General features: G+C 30.9%; 1 protein-coding gene across 1 annotated transcript; it reads right to left on the reverse strand.

Annotated features, from left to right (window-relative positions):
• Positions 1–4,980: 4,980 nt before the first annotated feature.
• On the reverse strand, positions 4,981–6,220 carry LOC145092825 (geranylgeranyl pyrophosphate synthase 7, chloroplastic-like). Its single transcript, XM_079030808.1, has one exon. The coding sequence runs from the start codon at positions 6,174–6,176 to the stop codon at positions 5,067–5,069; it is 1,110 nt and encodes a 369-aa protein (XP_078886934.1). The 5' UTR covers positions 6,177–6,220; the 3' UTR covers positions 4,981–5,066.
• Positions 6,221–19,114: the final 12,894 nt, after the last annotated feature.

Below are 19,114 nucleotides of genomic sequence, written 5' to 3' on the forward strand. Positions count from 1 at the left end.
GGCGACAAGTATCTCAAATCAGGTTCCTAGTGGTATGTGGTCTACGGCGGAACATATTAAAAATGGTGGAGTTTTTCATGATCTTGCCAGATCTACCTATAACCTACTCAAGCAACAAAGACGATGGTTGGAGAGGTCCAGGTCGTCGGAAATATCTTGAAAGGGAAATGGCGGGGTGAAGATATGCTACCTCTCACTAGAGTGTAGATCTCATACCTTCATTCACCTCTATCGAAAACAAATGGAGACACCACATCCGATCTCTTTCACCTCCACCAAAAGTGTTAGAACCTTCACCGGCTAACTGCTACCCACTGGCTTTGACGACTTTGAGGTATTCTCATACGGGTAGAGAACAGAGAAGAGAGAATTCAATTGGAAATCAGAAAACAAAGAAAGGGGGAGGTTGATCTCGATAGAGAAATGATGAGTGCTAGAAAAAATGAGTAGGAAGATGTTGAGATGTTGGGTGGTTATCGAGAGTGAGTTAGAAAGAAGGAACCCAGGAAACGGTAGGGGAAGGTAGGGATATTTGTTTTTTTTTAATCGAAAAACTAATAAATATATAGTAGAAAATTATAAAGGAAATTATAAAGAGACAAATAGTCATTTATGCTATAGGGACATTCCGAGTGAAACAAAAAACGATACATGGACGATCTGAGTTATTTTTTGAAAATACGTACTAACCTTACATTTTGGCACCTACACGGGACGATTCGTGTAATTTACTCTTAGTTGTACCTAATCGATTCTTATCTATTTAAAATATTCTATAAAATTTGCATCATTTAATTGGTTATTTTTTGAACACGCATCATACTTTATAGACGTTGAATGCCACAAACAAATGATAATATATATATATATATATATATATATATATATATATATATATATATATATATATATATATATAAAGTATATTGGCCCTTTATTTTATAAATGTAGAATACGAAAAAATTAATAAGTCATAGTTATTTACAATCATTATAAGTTTGTATTTCATAAACAATCATTAAATACTTGATTGAATAATTAACTAACTAGCAAATAAATTAAAAAATATTTAAAACTAAAATATAATTGGGATTAATGAAATATGATTAGAAGATGACGGGATTAAATATACTAAACATGAAAGTATTTTGGCCGGTCAACATATATTGAGTGATCAACAGAAAAGAAAAAAACAAATAAACTTATAGTAACAATGATAATAAGTGATAAATAGTTTAAAGTTGATAGTAATAAGTCATAAAATAAGCTCCTAATAGAAATACTCTTATTTAAAAGGAGATTGATGGAATCTTCCTATGAACAGTAAAAATAGGAAGTTAACTAAACAAGTTTTCAAGGATGTCATTGATTCTTTTTGTGGTGCCTAAAGTAAAAAGTGTTGATGAAGGAATGTTTTTATGCCTAGTTCTCGAGTTTCACTAAAGAAAAGAAAAGAATGAGAAAGAAAGTTAAGAGAGAAAAGAAGAGAAAGAAATTGTATTTTTTGTTCCCAAGTTGGAAAAAAATGAAAGGAACTTTAAACATTTTGTTTTTTCTCTCCAAATCCTTCCAACTTCGAAGGAAAGTTCAGAGGAAAAGTTTTTCTTCCATTTCTTTCCACTTTCTTCCTTTAAAGAAACTCGGGATCACTAATTTCTTTTTTTCTTTTCACTTCCATCCATTTCCTTTCTTTTCCCTTATTAAGTTAAACTCGAGAACAATGAGTTAAAAATAGAGGTTGTTTTATGTTGAAAATATAAGTCTAGTTTAAGGGGAATGTTAACTAAACAAGTTTTCCGCTTCTAACTCTTTCTCCTCTATCTACTACCATCGACCCTTGAAAGTTCAACCACCATTATCAAGAACAAGTCGTGAAACCCAAATTACAATCCAACAAGATCGTAAAACCCTCCATCATCATCTTCCATCCCCACCAGACCGTAAAACCTATAAAACCTAGCTAGTAGCGTGTCCAACTCATGGATCGGTAAGTTTTGCAGATTTAATAAGTATTTGCAAAAAATTCATATTGGATTTGGAAGTTTTGTGTTTGATTTCAATATGTTTTGAAGAGGAATAGATCCAAGAATGGAGGGGTCGGTGTGTTTGATTTTGATATGTTTGAAGGGGAAGAGATCCACCATGATTTTGTGTTTGTAACCTCAATCCTTCTCTAATGGTGTGTCCGATCGTGGTGATATGGGGAAGGGGGGAGACATGGTGGTGATTTTAGGGACGATGGTGGTAGTAGTTTTAGGAGTCATTACGATGGTTTTAAGAGAGACTAAGGGTGTAAGGACATATGGGGTGTTTTCGGTTTCAAACACTATAGTAATAATTTACTTTGTTCTAATAATAACATAAATAATGAAAAAAATAACAAATAAATATATATCATTAAGAGAAAAATAGAGATATGGGAGGAACTAAACCTAAAAGCAAAAACATATGGATTGTTCAAGTTAAAAAAAAAAAAAAAAAAAAAAAAAAAAAAAAAAAACCGCAAGTTAGCCCTAACCAAATGGACCATTCGTGCCCTCCATAGCTAGAGTTGTAGGATTAAGACTTGAATCTTGTGAATAGTTGTAATTGATATATTCTTATATTAAATCCAAAAATTATTTTTTTATCAATTAATCAATTAGAAAATCTGTTAATTGATAGTTTAACTATTTTAATAGTTTTGGGCAGTAAATTTCGGTTGGAAGTTAAAAATGCTATAAGAAGCCTAGAAAATTAGATGAACAAATGACATATTTCGAGGTCTACACTTCATCTCCTTTATTATTTTTTTTTTCTGCAAATATAGGAATATAGGGAAATTCGTTAGATTCAAGTTTAAGTTGAAAATATATGGTTCTATCCTGCATACACATCTATACCACGGATATTTTAGAGTAAATGGCACAAAAAAAATACTCTTTTTACACAGAAATTCGATTTTGACAGCGTGTTTTTTTTTTGTCAATTTTGACACTGTGTTTTCCAATTTGTTACAATTCTGACCACTTGACCGGTTAACCAAGTTGCATGCTGACGTGACATGATGATGCGTCAGTTTTGATGACGTGGCATGCTGACACGATATGCTGACGTGTCAAATTGAATTTTTTTCTCACAAAAAACACTAAGTTTTCATTTTTTTTTTCGATTTTGACACTAAGTTTAATTTTTTTCTTTCAACTTTGACACTATGTTTTTTTGTTCCAAATCGAACATCAGTTTTTCTAATTTTGTTCAATATTGACAATTTTCTATTTGAAAGCATATAAATATTTTTTTAATACATTTAAACCATATAAATATGTTTTTTTTTTCATTTAAAAACCATAGCTTTGTATAAATACATTTTTTTTTACACTCAAACAATATTTTTATGTATAAATATGTATTAGTTATATAAAAATTGTATTTTATATTAAATATGCAACTTTAAAATGTGTTTGGAGGTTTGAAGACGTGTAGTCGATCAAAACTCGGATATCAAGTTTGCAACCCATCAAATTTTTACATCTTATTAGAAGCTTATGATTAGTTTGATTCTCATGATATAACTAACGTTTTGAATGTAGGAAAAAAAAACATCGTGTATTTAAATAAAAACTTGGTTTTTAAACGAAAAAAATATGTTTATACGGTTTAAAATGTAATAAAAAATATATATTTATACGATTTCAAATGGGAAATAGACAAAATTGAACAAAATTTGATAAATGATGTTCGATTGGAACAAAAAAAAACATAGTGTCAAAATTGAAATAAAAAATTAAACTTAGTGTCAAAATCGAAAAAAAAAGAAGTGAAAACTTAGTGTTTTTTGTGGAAAAAAAATTAATTTTGACACATCAGCATGCCACGTCATTAAACTGACACGTCATCATGCCACGTCAGCATGTAACTTGATTAACCGGTCAAGTAGTCAGAATTGTAATAAATTGAAAAACACAGTCTCAAAATTGACACAAAAAAAACACGGTGTCAAAATCGAATTTCTGTGTAAAAAGAGTGTTTTTTGTGTCATTTACCTGATATTTTATCTTAAAACATAGATTTGCAGGTCTCAATCTGCATAATTATATGTTTGTAATCATCAAATTCAAGTATGTTTTCTTAATATATTGGATCCAGTTTATTAAATAAATTATATTAGTTATGTTTGAATATATTTTTCTATGGTAACGATAATTATTGATTGTGTACTTCTATCACAATAATCTCCACCTGCCAATTGATATGTAACTAAAACAATGTTATGAATATTAACATAACCTGCATATCTGACGGGGTTATGAATGTTCATTTTTTTTGCTTCCTTTTGTTGTAGATTTCAACCCCCTTTCTTTCATTCTCAACATTACAGTGTATACTTACAATCGAAAGCCCTAGCAACTATTGGTCAAGCCCTCTCACCCGTGTGGGATAAGTGTTTGTTGTTAGGGGTGAGCGTTTGTACCGAACCGACTAGAACGACTCTTAAACCGGACCGATTTGACAGAAAATGGTGGACCTTGGACCGGACCGATTGAGGCCGTTCTAGGTCCAATTTTCCAGTTCTTACACCCATTGGACCAGTATAACTTTAGGTGCATATAATACAACTCGTTAAAGCCGTACTGAAAGTTACTTTATCTATTATGACTGTAGGGGTGAGTATTGAACCAAACAAGCTCTTGGACTGGACCAGTTTTTCAGAAATTGGTGAACCTTGGACTAGATCCGGCTGAGGCCGGATCCGGTCAGGTCCGGGTCCGGGCCACAGGTCTAAATGTTCACCCATATTTGTTGTGTACGAATTCAAGCCTAATGGCCCTCAGGCCACTCCGAACACTTATCCCTTCAAAATTATCGTTTAGGTTTCTTCGTTTTGTTTAAAATCATGTTATGTATTTGGATCACCAAAATCCAAGAATCTAACATTATGGATGTAACACAAATTAAGTGTGGTCTCATCAGTTCGAATATTCTCACAATAATATCTCATATAAAACCTAAATTTTTAAGTATAGATTTCCACCTTAAAAAAAAACTTCAACTTCTATAGTATTTGGAATCATTCAACCTTTTATTTAATTTTGTCTATATGCAATATAATGTGCCAGATGGTACAAAGGTGCCGCCTTGCCGGCGTCAAAGTAAGCAAGTTCCTCCACCGCCTTCTCCAGCAATTCTCCGGCGAATACCTTAGCCTTCTCAAGCCCCATCAGCTTTGGATACGTTGCTTTATCACTCACCAGATCTTTTCCTGCCGTCTTCCCCAATTCCTCCGACGACTTGGTAACATCCAATATATCATCCACCACCTGAAACAACAACCCAATGTACCTCGCGTATTTCCTAACCCGTTCCACCTCGCCGGAGTTCCCACCTCCCAATAAGGCCCCACCAACCACCGCTGCCTCCAGCAGCTTCGCAGTCTTGTGCACATGAATGTACTCCAATTTATTCAAATCAACATCTTGCTTACCTTCACTACAAAGGTCAACTATTTGACCTGCAACAAGCCCTTGAGACCCAACCGCGGACCCTAACTCGCTTATAGCCTGAACCACCCTCCCAGGCCCAACCCCTATGGTTCGTGTGGCTAAATGCTCGAACGCTAACGAAAGCAACGCATCACCGGCTAAGACTGCAGTCTCCTCACCATACACCTTGTGGTTCGTGGGTTTTCCTCTTCTCAAATCATCATTATCCATGCATGGAAGATCATCATGAATGAGTGACATCGTATGCACCATTTCTACAGCTGACGCCATTGCCATGGCGCACACCTCCATCCCACCAACAAGCTCGCATGATGCAAGGCATAAGATAGGTCGCACTCGTTTCCCTCCAGCAAGTAGCGAGTACCTCATTGCCTCGTGTATTTTCAATGGTTCTTGCAATGGAATGGCTGATTCCAAAGCTTCATTAACGAGCTTCGCCTTCTCGCTCATATAAGTATTGAATTCGAATCCTTTGAGGACTGGGAATTGCACCAGATTGGTTTCGGGTATCAGCAGTTGTTGGAGTGTGATTGGGGGAGTGGATGAAGAGGAAGGTACGACATAGGTGGCATTAATTATCGAGGAAAGGTGTATTCTTTGTGGGTATTTGGCAGGGTTTGGGGGAGCACTAATGAAGATGTTTTTGTGATAGAATGAATTATTCTTGATGGAGATAGAAGAAAGCAAAGCCATTTGTAAGTTGGATTCTTTGTGGCATTTGATGGATGTGGTTTTCTGTAGTTATAAAGAAAAAGTATAAAGATGCTGTTTTTGTTGGGTTGCTCTATTCCTTACAATTATGCCTTTTGGTAGCTTTTGGAGTATAGTGCTTCGTAATGCCGCTTTTGTTAAGAATTTGATCATAATATAATTTTATTTATTATAACAAAAAATAAGTTAATAGTGCTTATTTATGATAAGTTGTATTGATTATTTATGGTCTAAACATCCTATTTTTCAGATATGTTGGTACAATCGATTAGATCTGGTTTTTTAATATCTTCAAAACCTTCTTTTTTAAATGTGTTAATATAAAAATTAAACAAAGTTTTTGAGATATGGTTCTGTCGGTTTTGTGGAAAAGAAAATTTGGTTTTTTGGACATTTAAATGAGTTTGTACATCACTTTCTTGGCGTATCCCATTTTGTTTTGTTATCTTGGTATATATCATTTTTCGTGAGCATCCACCATTCAAACCCTTCTAAAGGGTGTATGCAACAACAAAGTCCAAATTAGAGACAATAGATGCATCAAAATAAAGCTATAAGATCGGTTCGAATGAAAAATATAATTGTAGTAATGGTATCCATACCTTTCTTCAAATCACAAGCACAATTAATGTATGTAACTTAAGTACGAGAATTAATGACTTGGTTATCACTTATCAACATGGGGTTGAATGGGGTAAAATGGACAGCTACATATCGCCCAATTTCTTTTAATATATACTACTATTTAAAAATAAGAACTTATAATAACGATAATAACCTTTTTTTCTGGTTCGTCCTGAGCCTTTGAAGATATTTAATTCTCAGGATCGGCTCTAATTATCAATAGCATTGGAAGAGTGATTCGCAAGCCATCAAAATTGAAGCTTAAAAAATTCTTGCAAATTCTTTTAAAATGGGGCTTTCGGCCGCATTCAGCAGCGGAAAGTTAAAAAAAAAAAAAAAAAAAAAAAAAAAAAAACCATTCTTGATGACCAAGATTCTTTATCCGGAATTTAAAAAAATAATAATAAAAAAAATTAAAAAAAAAAAAAAAGTCATTTGGAGTTGTGCTAGTAGGGATGTTAATGGCGGTAAACGGGACGGGGAATGCATCCGCCCCCGTCCCCGAAATTCCCCCGTTCTCCTGTCCTCTCCCCCGCCCCTAATATCTCCAACGTTTCTACCCCGACCCCCGCCCCTGAATCCCCCTTATTACCCCCGCCTCCACCTCCGGTTGATTTTGGGTTGCTTTTTTTTAGGCTAATAAAAATTGTTATTTTGGTTAAAAGAAGCTATTTTTTAGGTAACAAATAATCATTTAATTATGATAGAATTTTAGATATTAAAAATAAAAAAGTTATGGCATCTTAAAAACATTATACTATCTACTTAAAAACATGTTTTTTGTTGAATTTTGGAAACTCAAAATCATGTTATTATTTAATATATTTATATAATTAATAATTTATTAATGGGGTCCCCATGGGGGTTTCGGGATGGGATTGTCCACCCTTACCCCCGTCATCGAAATTAAAACATGGGTTAACCTTGTCCCCACCCCTATCTCCCCGATTTTTTTAATAAATACCCCCAAACGGGACGGGGCCCCCACGAGAACAATGTCTCACCAGACTTTTTGATATCCCTATGTGCTAGTTATGAAGATCTAGGTTTGGATGGTTTTACTTTCAAAGCAAGCAGAAACTTCGAAATGGCCATTGGGGTTTACTTTTGTCTAATTAGTCTTATTGTTTGCTTTAACAAGGTGATTTCAAAACTTCTTTCAATTCAGCTCAAAAAAATAATTGCATCAGTAATCGGCTTATGTACATGTGGAGGGCTGTTTCATCCTTGATGGACCATTGATCATCAATGATATATGTGCTTGGGCTAAAAAGGTGAAAAAAAATGATGTTTTTCTAAGTTGGCTTTGACAAAACTTTTGATTCTCTATCTTGGGATTTCCTTGATTTAATGGTGGCACAAATGAACTTAGGATGAAAATTGAAGGGTTGGGTAAATAGTATTCTTCATTCTCCAACAAAAGAGTTCCTAATTTGAGAGGGGTAAGGCAAGGGAATCCACTTTTACCCCTTCCTTTTTACTTTTGTCATAGAAGGTCTCCATGTTATTATGGAAACAATTTGAGAAAAACACGTGTTCCAACATACATTATCTCCTTAATAATGGTTATATTATTTCACATTTGATGTATATCGATGTCGATATGCTCATTGGTGAATGGTCTGAGTCAAATTTTCCAAGCCTTAATGGTTATGTTGAAGGTTTCATATTATAAAGTCTTGAAATTAATCGCATGGAAAAAAAATTAAATTTTAATTTCTAGGACCCTTCCTCTCACCTATCTTAGGGCTTTGATTATAACTAACATGAAACTTGCTAGAAATTAGAACTCGGATGTTGAAAATTCAAAGCTAAACTTAAGTCTTGGAAATCTAGAACTCTTTCATTAGGTGGTTAATTAAAGTTAGTAATCAATGTTTGGGAACTTACTTACTTACCGTTATATTGTATTTTGATTTTTAAAGCAACTAAAAAGATTATTGGCATATTTAAGACCACTCGAAGAAATTTCTCGCGGGTGTATGTATGTGTGTAGGGGGTGGGTAATTTAGGCTTGTAAAAAGTTGTTGCTTCTAATGATATGGGTGGTCTCCATATTATGGGAACACATGAATTTAGCATTGCTTGATAAATGGTTATGGAAGTTAAAAGTATATTTGTCTTACTTGTGGTCTCAAGTTATTTTGTCCATAACAAAACTAGTTGTCAAGATAAGTGCTTTTTGGCTAGAAAATCAAACCCCAAACTTTGGCTTAATGTTTCAAAGATTATGGAAGATTTGGTGGAGGATGGAATTAAACTACCAAACATATTCAAGAGATATGTTAGAAACGAATCAATCATTATGTTTTGTAAAGACCTATGAACTCCACTCTAAAACAAAGCTTTCCAAGTTTTACATGGTGGAAAAAGAAAAAGAAGTACATTATCTTATATACGTGAAGTGTTTCAACATGTGCATTTTGCTATTGAAATTGGAAAAACAACCATAGACGGGGGTTGAACCAATGTTTTAAAAACCATTTTTAGTTGAACAAGTCTAGTGGTCAGTTCCCAGTTCGACCACCAGTAGTTGTGTGCGTCATTAGCCTTTAAGTTTTATACACTTTGAATAATCTGATCGATCGAGTTGTTCAATTTCTTTAGAAAGAAGTTGTTTTTAACGATTTAAGTGAAATCTAACTATCCAAACCCAATAAATCGGTTCAAACAGTTTTTTATCGGTTCTGTCACATTGGTTTAACCAAGTATTTAAAGAAACCGTCCGGATTGATCACATCTAGAAATTGGCATCAAACTATTCATTGTTGAACCGCTTTTGTCTTCGTTTTGCGGTATGACAACGGTCAGTCGAACCATTTTTAAGAACATTGGGCTGAACATAATGAATTAGTTTATTTAACATTGTTGTTGAAAATTTTCAAATCATTTTATGACTTAAACAACACTTGGACATGGTATGGGGACTCACACAGAAGATTTGTAATGCAATCTTTTCCTTTGATTATTTAAAAGGCTTTTTTGTCTCAGAGTCGATGGTTTTTAAATGGAATAAGTGACTTCCAATCATGGTAAAAAGTTTCATTTGGAGATTATTCCTCAACAATATCTCACTTTCATCCATACTGACTCAAAAAGGAATTCATGTACAATCTTATCTCTACCACAAGTTTGTTATGCTATCTTATCATGTACAATTTCATCTCTTAGTAGTATTGTTTTATCGCACCTTAAGAATATTGGACTAGATTTTTCAATCTTGATTTGGAAACGTGGAGATCATTTTCTCTTTTAGCTTGTAACTTGTAATTGTATTTTGTATTGCACTAGTTTCTATCTAGCTTTGAGTGTTATAAAATTCTTTGTCGCTCTTAAAAAACATTTATCATATTTATTACTCATTTCGTCCAATATTTATTGTCCATGTTTGATTTTTGAAGTCTTTATTCTTAAACTTTGCCCTTCAATATTTTCGTTTTTGATATAGTTTAATACTTGATGCAAAAATATATATATGAATTGTATTTTAAATGTCTTTTCATTGTTATAAGTTTCATCAAGTAATGTATAACATAAATAAAAATATTTAAAGTTATAGTTGAAGAATAAAGACTTTAAAAACAAAAATAGACAATAAATACGGAATAGATGGAATATTATTTTTAAAAGATATACCCAAAAAGTGAAACAATTGTTATACAACTAATTAATATTTTTGAAATTGTCATGTTGAATGCTTAACTTTGTTAAATACAAAATTTATTTTTTGGAACCCCAAACTTCATAATGCATAATTTAGTATATATCTGCATTTGTCGTTCAAAAAAATCAATTAATAATATTTTTTAAATATTAAGAATTAGTTATTTCGGTTTTTAACATAATGTTTATTAGTTAATTAACAAATATTATCTCAAAACTAATTTTCACTCTTTTAATGCAAATCAGAAAAGTAAAAAAGTGAACACAAGTAGAAACAATATCAAACCAGACCTCAGAAAATGGAAGTAATTTATAGAGTTTTTTGTTATATAAAACCAAAAAATAACACACATATGGAAATAAGCAGAAACAATATCAAACCACACCTAAGAAAATGGAAGCAATTTATAGAGTTTTTTGTTATATAAAACCAAAAAATAACACACATTTAAAAATAGATTTAAAAATAGATAGTAGCTTTATTCAAATTTATAATCATTATTAAAAGAAATAAGATCATAAAAGCCCTTAAGTTTTCAATAAATATTCGATTTTACCTTTTGGTGTTTTTTTGGTTCACTAAAGTCGTAAGTTTGCGTAATTTTTTTCATTTTTACCATTTTAGTAGGTTACCCGGTTACCAACAGATCACCTACATATGACTTGAAAATTTAAGGGAAAACAAAATTTCTTTTTGAAAACTTAAGAACTTTTATGACATTAGCCCAAAAAAATATAAAAACGTTTTTAAACATATTTAAACGTATAAAAAAACATATATATATATATATATATATATATATATATATATATATATATTAAAAATACTTATCATATCTTTATATTTATAATATTTATGAAATGTTATTATATGAATTTAAACATATAAAGCGTATCTATACATATAAAAAAATATTTTTACAAGTATAAATATGTTTTAAATATAAGAAATACTTATAAATAAACTTAACTGTATAAAAAACTCTTTTTATACCTTTTAAATATATTTATAACTTTAAAGATACATTTTTATACTTGTAAATTTTACATGTATAAATATGTATAAAAAAGTTTTTGTATTTAATGAGTATATATAAATATAAATATCTATAAAAGCATCTTTTATATGTTTAAAAACGTTTTATACGTATAAAAATATTTTTGTATACTTTTATATGTATAAATATATATAAAATGTTTTATATATATTTAAATTTATTTATAAGTATTTTGTATATTTAAAAGGTATTTATATCTTTAAAAATATATTTTGACATGTATATATTAGGTTTTATATGTTTAAACACATATAAAAATATATTTATAAATATTTTATACATAAAGATTCAATATTTCAATATATATTTTTAATATATATATATATATATATATATATATATATATATATAGAGGTGTTTTAATATTTTTTAGACGTATTTTTATAAAACCAATGTATAATTTTTATATAGAAGATAAACCAAAAAGGTATGTTGGTGTATTGGTTAAGGTGTTGACTTCCTCCAACAGTGGTCATGGGTTTGAGTCTTTGGGCACATACTTCCCCTCAAAGCTTTGACTTTAAATTTAAGGAAACAACTCAATGTAAGTCTAATCATCGTATATATAACCGGGTAACGGGTAACCTAATAAAATAGCAAAAATGAAAAAATTTATGCTAAAGTTCCACTTTAGTGAACCCAAAAGACAACAAATGGTAAAACCAAACATTTATCGAAAACTTAAGGTCTTTAATGACATTAACCATATTAAATATAAAAAGTTAGGACAACATATATAAGGAGGTTTGACCTTGAGATTTTTAAAAAGTCTTTGCAAAAATTAAATCAAGGCCTCATACATTTTTTCTAAAATATTATTTAGAAAATTTCTTACCGTTAAAGACAAAAGGAAACCACTATTTTAATAAACATAATTTTTATAGTTAGTAAAATGTAAATGAGATCTATAACATGCAACTTACTTTAATAAATATATTATTATTATTTTTCTTCTAATTTTTTCAGTAATATAATATTAAAAAAAAAATCTCATACCCTTTATAATTGAAGGCTCTGTACGACCGCACACCCGCACGACCTCTCGGGCTGCCACTGCATTATGTAAAAGGAAAACACGTGAGAAGTAGATAAAATGTTTTTGAAAAATTAAAAGACCCGAAAATGAAAATGATTGTAAAGTTATGTTAAAAAAAATAAATAAATAAATAAAATTATTCAAGACATATTTTGGGTATATGATGTAAAATGGGGCATAATTCTTCAAATAAATTTTAGAATGTGCGATTGATTCGATAGCCTGCCTGCTAGGAGCAAAATGGTGGATTCGGGGACGGAACCAGCCAAAAGAATTAATTTTAAGAACAAAAATGATAGATATTTTTTATAAGGTTGACATTTTGTGGTGCATAACTGCATATGTTATATTATATGCTTGGAAAGGTATTTTTAAGTTTTTTATATGGTTGACAATTTGTTGAAAATAATTAATTTTAAGAACAAAAATCTAAGATACGAGTAGCTTTTAAGTTTTTCATATATGTTGAAATCAATGAGTTGCTCGGGAAGTAATTCTTATATATATATATATATATATATATATATATATATATATATATATATATATATATATATATATATATATATATATATATATATATATATTAAAGGATGATAGTTTTTAGGAATAGTGAAATTGTGTACTTTTTGACAAAAATGACCCTTGGTATTTTTTTGGGTCTTATTTGTTCTTTGATTGGATGTTATTTGTTCTTTAAGGGTGTTATTTGTTCTTTCTTTTAAGTTAAACCCACGTGTTTCCGTTATGTTATCTTTATCCATCCTAAGTTATTGTGCTTTGACTGCTGTGCTTAGCTATATTTTTAGTGGTTCAAATTTTTGACACTAAAGTTTGTAGTATTGGCAATTTGGTCCCTTAAATTATTAACAGTGGTGTAAAGATAAGATTGGGGTTGTTACGTGTCATTCCCACGTCTCCCCCACCGGTTCTGCCTTATCTTCCCCCACCTACTTTCTCATCCAGTCATATTCGGATTTCACCGCTTTTCAAAAACCCTCCATCTCCTTCTAAACTCATCAGCTTCAAATTTTTATTGATCGATGTTTTTGTTTTCCTTCTTCAATCTACATACGGGACCATGCAGATGAGGCAACTGATTCCAATAGACACGATGCAGATAAGGCAACTGATTCCAACAGACCTAGCAAGATTTCAAACAAAGAAACTTAGGGTTTCTCACTTTCTTCCCCTCCATCTCCATTTAAACTCATCAGCTTGAAATTGCTATTGATCGTTGATTTTGTTTCTCTTCTCCAATCTACAGATTGGACGATGCAGACGAGGCAACTGATTCCAACAAACACGATGCATATGAGGCATTTGATTCCAACAGACTCCTTTCACCGCCATCTAAAGTTTTCATCTGCCTTCGTCTTTTGTACTGCTGATCAAACGGACCAGTGTTTTCTTCACACAGGCAATTTTACTCTTCCATTGGAAACCCAACGACCCGGCCCACTCAGGAGGGAAGAGCCAATTCTTTGTAATTCTTCTTCATTCATCTGTAGGTATCGTTATCTTTTTAATCCCCTTACTCATTTTCAGTCCTTGGATCTTTCCATCGCTTTTCTTTTCAACGATTTCCAGTTAATCAAATACACAGAAAATGAAATGTCAAGTTTTGGGAATTTGTAGATAAATGGTGAAATTCATAGATGATTTTTTTTCTGAATATGTGATTTCTCATCTGATTGGCAACATATTAAGCTTACATATGCGATTTTATCGGTTTTAGTAATCTCACTAACCTTTTTTTGTGGAAATAATTGTTTTTGCTTGAAAATCTTTGCAGATGGCGACTTTAATCTCTGACACTACACCATGGAAGGACCTGAAGGTGATTCCCAAACGCCTATCTGAACAATTTCATGTATTCATTGCTAAGCGTAACTGTTAATTGATGATGTGAACCCTTTTTACTTTCAGGCCCATGTTACGGGCATTGGTAAGACGAATTTACGTGATTTCATGTCTAGCAATGACCGATCCAGGTCAATGATGCTATACGATATGCATCTATCTTTATTGGTATCAAATCAAATTAATTACATATACATACAAATGGATTTCTTGATTTTATTATGTGTGAAAGAAATTGGGGGGTTTTGTTTTATGACATCTGAGATAGCTGTTTCCTTTCTTTGTTTTGGCTTTTTGTTTGATTATATCTGAGATAGCTGTTTCCTTTCTTTGTTTTGGCTTTTTGTTTGATTATGTATTGACATTATATTCAAAAGATGCAGTTTCTTACCTGGAAGATTTTGATTTTTGGGAAGGTTCGTTGAATTGGATGCGTAGTTCACCTCCTTTTTATGTTTTGATGTAGTCCATGCAAGAAAAAAGGGAACAAAGTCTCAGGCTGCAGAATGCTCGCTTTCCAACGATGGTTTACTTAATTTGGACAAGTGTGTGTACAAAAGCAAAAATGTGTTGTTGCTGCTTCAAATATTCTCAGAAATTACTCTTTTATGCTAGAAAATGAATTCATTATGGGTTAAAAACACCATTCTCCTCTGTGAATACACAACCAACACAAATTTTGTTGATTTTTTTTCTGTCAGCAGGGGGCCGGGCATGATTGATGGAAGCAACATTCGACATTAGTAAAGGTAAACTCTTCAAATTCTGTATTGAAGTCTTTCAATTAGTGCAATAAGAGATTTCTTGGTTCTTAAAATGAGATCACCTACATGTTTTGTGATTATTTTGTAGGCTTTATCGACCATTTGTAACTTTTTATGGGAACCAATACATTATCATAGGGATGTTTTGAAGTGATTATTGCTATATTCCAAAGAATCAAAAACAGATAACTATGTCTATACCAGTAGGGGTAGTTTCATAATTCTATTTTTATTTCAAAAATTACTTTTTCTGAAGGAAAATTTAGCTAATTTGGAAGTGAAAGTCTGGAAGTGAATCAAATGATATGATGTCTCTCAAAATGAATCAAATGATACAGAAGCGACAACTAAGGTGGATGTATTACTGGTCACGGCGAAACATACATACAAAAAATAAGAGCTCCGAATACAAGAAATTTATGAAGGCACTTTAGTTCATCTTTTATTAGTTTAAACTTATAATCTTGCATTATTAACTTTGTCTTTATTGATTATAGAAGTAGGAAAATGTAGCATTTCTAAAAGAGATCAAAGATGTTTTTTACTGATTATAAAAGAGATCAAAGATGATTGGGAATGAAGGTACAAACTTGTAATGCAAAACAACATAAAGTATATATTTAAAGCTGCTTATTTATTGTTTTGGCATTATTAATTTGTGACTAAACTACCCCCTATATAAAGTTATTTTGTTTATATTTCAATTTTGCTGGAACATTTGTCGCATCCGACCCCCGCAACGCGGGGGTTCCCCATCTAGTTTATATAATTGGCGACGACTTGGCAATAACCTTTTCTTATAGCAACCGCTTGACCAATATATAAATTAAAATTAAAATTGGTAACCTTTATTGAGAAAAATTGAAAGTCTATGACGTATATATATACTAGGTGTGAAACTCATGTATTACACGGGTTGATTTAAAAAAATACTAAACATTAAAGTGTAAACAAAAAATATTTTTTAATGTACAACTTTAAAATAAGGAAGATACATATTTATTGCAATTTAATATTATATATATCATATTTAATACTTGAGAAATTAAATATCCTCCTACTATTGTTCCTACAAATCTTATTATGTGGTTAAATGATGACATGTGTCCCATTAGTGTACTAAAATATAATTAAAGGAGTATTAAATGTTACACATATCACTATTTAATTGAGTAGGAGGATTTATAGGAACAAAAAGTAGAAGGATATTTAATTTCTCTTAATACTTTACATATATAAGTATATGACTTTAATTTTAAAAATTGAAACAAACCAAAAATTGACAAGTGGATAATATTTATTTAAAAAATACCACAAAATGACAAGTGTCAAAATTTATGAGAGATTGACATGCGGCAAAAAACTTTCACTTATTAAGGAGGATATATATATATATATATATATATATATATATATATACACACACACACACACACATATAGGTTTAGGTTCTATGGAAAACAAAAAAAAACCCTAAAAATCATAAAAATATAATATATATCTATATATATATATATATATATATATATATATATGTATATATATATGTTGATGAGTTAACATTTTGTTTCGACATTCTTACATACCAATCCTTCATGACGAGATTAGGGTTTTGAGGTTTACAAGAACCATATGTAATCGAAGTAGATAAGAAGACAATATATAAAGAAATCGTGGAACTCATGTGGAAGATATGTGATCAATAAAATAGATGCAATTTATGGCTAAATTGGGATGATAACTCTTTATTGATGTCTTAAACATAAATTTTATAGATTTTATGTCCGCAACTTTACCGGTTAAATCATGTCTTGTAAATATAGTGATTTAGCATGTGTGGAAAATGTTTGATAATAAATGAGGCAGATGAATGAATATGTTGTTACTTTATGATCCTGCCCTTTGATTATGATACATAATGTATTAGAATTGATAGTCCTTATTACATGGTAAAGACAATGTGAATAGGCATAGGCAAAATGATTTTTAAATGTTTATGTGGTATATCACCAAGGGAAAATGACTTATAAAGATAATGATGTTTCATAACAGTTCAAAAAACATCATTCAATTTTGACATGTTTAAAAAACACTATCTAAATAAAGTTTTTGTACAAAATACACCAATATATTATATGTTTTGTGTTAGAAAATTGGTTTTACCAAATTTCAAAAATGGATTTTCCCCATTTTGAGCACGAATTTCGAATTTTAAATGTAATCAAAATGGACAAATGATTATGTGTTCGTGTTCTTCTCCGTTTTGATATATCACACGTCCAAAATTGATTAAAAATGAATGAAAAGTTATTTGTCAAAATGAGATAGTTGAAAGAGATTAAAAGGGAGTTAAATGGGTTTTGTTTCATCCTACGTTGTTGGGAGAAAGAAAAGAAGATAAGTATATAACCACAAGGATTTCTAACCGTTTATAAGACTTATAGAACCAAAGGCTCTCTCTTGCCTTGGCACGTAAGGGGTGCAAATGCGAACAAGTTTGACTTGGGTTCAGTGAACTTGGATATGAATGCACCATCGATCAACCTGAAAAGTTCAAAGAATTTTTTATAATTACTTTCTTTTCGTTTAGCAGTTACAAACCCAAATTAAATGTTATTAATAATAGATGTTGTTTTGGATTTATTAATTAATTATGCTCTTTTATTGACTGTTACATTTTGATGTTTACCTTTTTGCAGTTAATTTCTTTTCGTTAAGTAGTTACAAACTCGAATTAAAGGCTATTAATTTATTCGGTTTTGATTTATTAATTAATTATGCTCTTTAGTTGACTATTATGTTCTGATGTTTAGTTACGTTTTTCAGTATAAATAGAGCATCTCCTTGACTGATTAGATTCCACCAGATGATCAAATCGTCTCCTCATTCCTTTCGTTTCTAATCTGCTTCTTTCTCCTGCTACAACCAAGGTATTTTCGGGCTAAGAAAAGGTTCGGGCGATCTTGAAGAATCGTTTTTTGTTGTTGTATCTTAGAAAATAAACACCAATATAAAGTGAATTTGTTTAAAGAATATTGTGTTAAACACATGCCTCAACAACAATTGTTTAAATCATTTTCCTTATCATGAAAGGTTAACTTTGAGGAAGAGGTGATTTGGTTTATTTGGGATCAAAAAGTTCATACTGTAAAAAGGTTAACATATAAAAACAATTATAGTTTTCTTAAATACCAACCATAACCCCCCCCCCCCCCCCCCCCACATACACACACACACATACTCTCACTACCAAGGGTGAAGAACACATGTCTTCGTGTAATGCCCAGTTTTCATTAATAGGTACACCAATGAATTTTTCTCATTTATTATTTATAAAATACATTAATGTATACTAGCACAATAGAAAAATACGAGTTATCACGTCGAATTGTATTTGCATCGAAGTAAAACATCCAAATCGGACGTTATGCATCCTATCTTGCATCACACCAACAAACTGAACACCATTATTGTAAGACACCCATTTGGATACTATTTATGAAAATCATTAATAATATCATCAAAAACACAAATATATTCACTATATTAATAATAGTAGCTTTTTTTGCATGTAAAATAATTGATAATGCTATTAAGATCAATTTTATCTAAACTATATAATTTTTTTTATGATATTGATGCCTGATGACTTTAAGGGGTAATTCTTCAATAACTTCCAAAAGCTGTAAAATAACATCTAAAAATCACTAACATTAATCACAAATATGATAAATAACAGAAATCTAATAACTAACAATTTTGATTAACATATTACCTTATCAAGTCAGAAATTTGAGACTCAATCCGTCCCAAAATAATTGTCCATTTTTTACTTTTAAAGTCTTTTTTTTCAACTTTGATCTTAATTATTTTTATTTGTGTTATATATTACTTTATGAAACTTATAACAAT

Source organism: Lactuca serriola, chromosome 3, assembly GCF_051521515.1.
Source record: "Lactuca serriola cultivar US96UC23 chromosome 3, Lser_US96UC23_V15, whole genome shotgun sequence".
Lineage (NCBI taxonomy): Eukaryota > Viridiplantae > Streptophyta > Magnoliopsida > Asterales > Asteraceae > Lactuca > Lactuca serriola.